The sequence below is a fragment of the Aplysia californica genome, unplaced genomic scaffold, assembly GCF_000002075.1.
Source record: "Aplysia californica isolate F4 #8 unplaced genomic scaffold, AplCal3.0 scaffold00036, whole genome shotgun sequence".
Lineage (NCBI taxonomy): Eukaryota > Metazoa > Mollusca > Gastropoda > Aplysiida > Aplysiidae > Aplysia > Aplysia californica.
In genome coordinates this window covers 954,095-955,165 of record NW_004797306.1, presented here as the reverse complement: position 1 = coordinate 955,165, position 1,071 = coordinate 954,095, and the positions used below count along the sequence as shown (strand labels likewise).

The following is a 1,071-nucleotide window of genomic DNA, read 5'->3' as shown; positions in this document are numbered from 1 at the left end:
CCCCTCTCTGTCTCTCTCTCGCCCCCTCTCTCATTCCCTTCTCTCTCGTCCTCTCTTGTTATCTCTCTCTTCCCACGCTCGTGAAACGGAATAGGTTTAACGCCTCTGTCAACGTTATTAGGTTATTTAAGAGACAGGACCTCCCATTTTTACGTCGATCTCCGAAAGGACCGAGCTAAATGGGAGATTTGTGTAAAGTGTCTTTCCCAAAGACACAATGAGGGACCGAGCTGAAGCTCGAATCCCTGTACCCGCAATACCACAACTACGGGTCCGGTAGCCTAACCGCTAAGCCACCCACGCCACTACCTCCCTCTCAATCGTCTCACGTACACACCTTTTTCATTGTCTTATATAAAAATGATCATTTTCTCCCACTACATTTATGTCATCGTTTGCCATCTTTTATCTCCTTCTCAGCCCCCGTCTCCTATTCTTCCTCATTCTCTTCTTGTTTCATTCCCTCCTCTTTCATAATACACTACTAGTTCATATATAACAAGGTAACAAAAACGTACACACAAACAAACCAACAAAGAAAAAAAACGAAACAAAAGGTGAATGTATTGATATCAAGTTTATTCATCCGCTATCCAGGGTTTTTTTCCAGCCCCCAAACACCCTCAAAATCTCGGCTTTCAAATGTGCTCCAGACCATGTTGCATAGTGGCTGAGCACCTCAGCCTCGATTTCAAAGTGCAGGGTCAGGGGTCAAAGAGCGATGGCTGTCACGGGGTTGTCAGGGAAGAAGTTAATACTCCTCACCCTCCTCCTCGCCTTCACCCTCCACGGAGTCCACACCGACCTCCTCGTAGTCCTTCTCCAGAGCAGCCAGATCCTCACGGGCCTCGGAGAACTCACCCTCCTCCATACCCTCACCCACATACCTGGGGACGCACACGTCAAACGTTTGGTTAAACGACTTATAGATCTATATATTAATTGTTACTGATTGAGTTTCAAGTCACACAAAATGCAAGGAACACAGAGACATCAGAATAATGCACTGAAAAAATCATTATTATGTGATAAAAGACACTAGCATAATTGGAGACGCACACGTGAAATTAT

At 45.4% G+C, this 1,071-nt stretch overlaps 1 protein-coding gene across 1 annotated transcript in view; it reads right to left on the bottom strand.

Moving 5' to 3' along the window:
- Window positions 1–558: 558 nt before the first annotated feature.
- Window positions 559–1,071, bottom strand: part of LOC101853836 (tubulin alpha-1A chain) — a gene marked incomplete in the record, with an annotated part of 6,127 nt that continues 5,614 nt past the window's right edge. Inside the window, 1 exon segment of the mRNA XM_013091443.2 lies at window positions 559–887. Coding sequence (XP_012946897.1) covers window positions 752–887 — 136 coding nt within the window.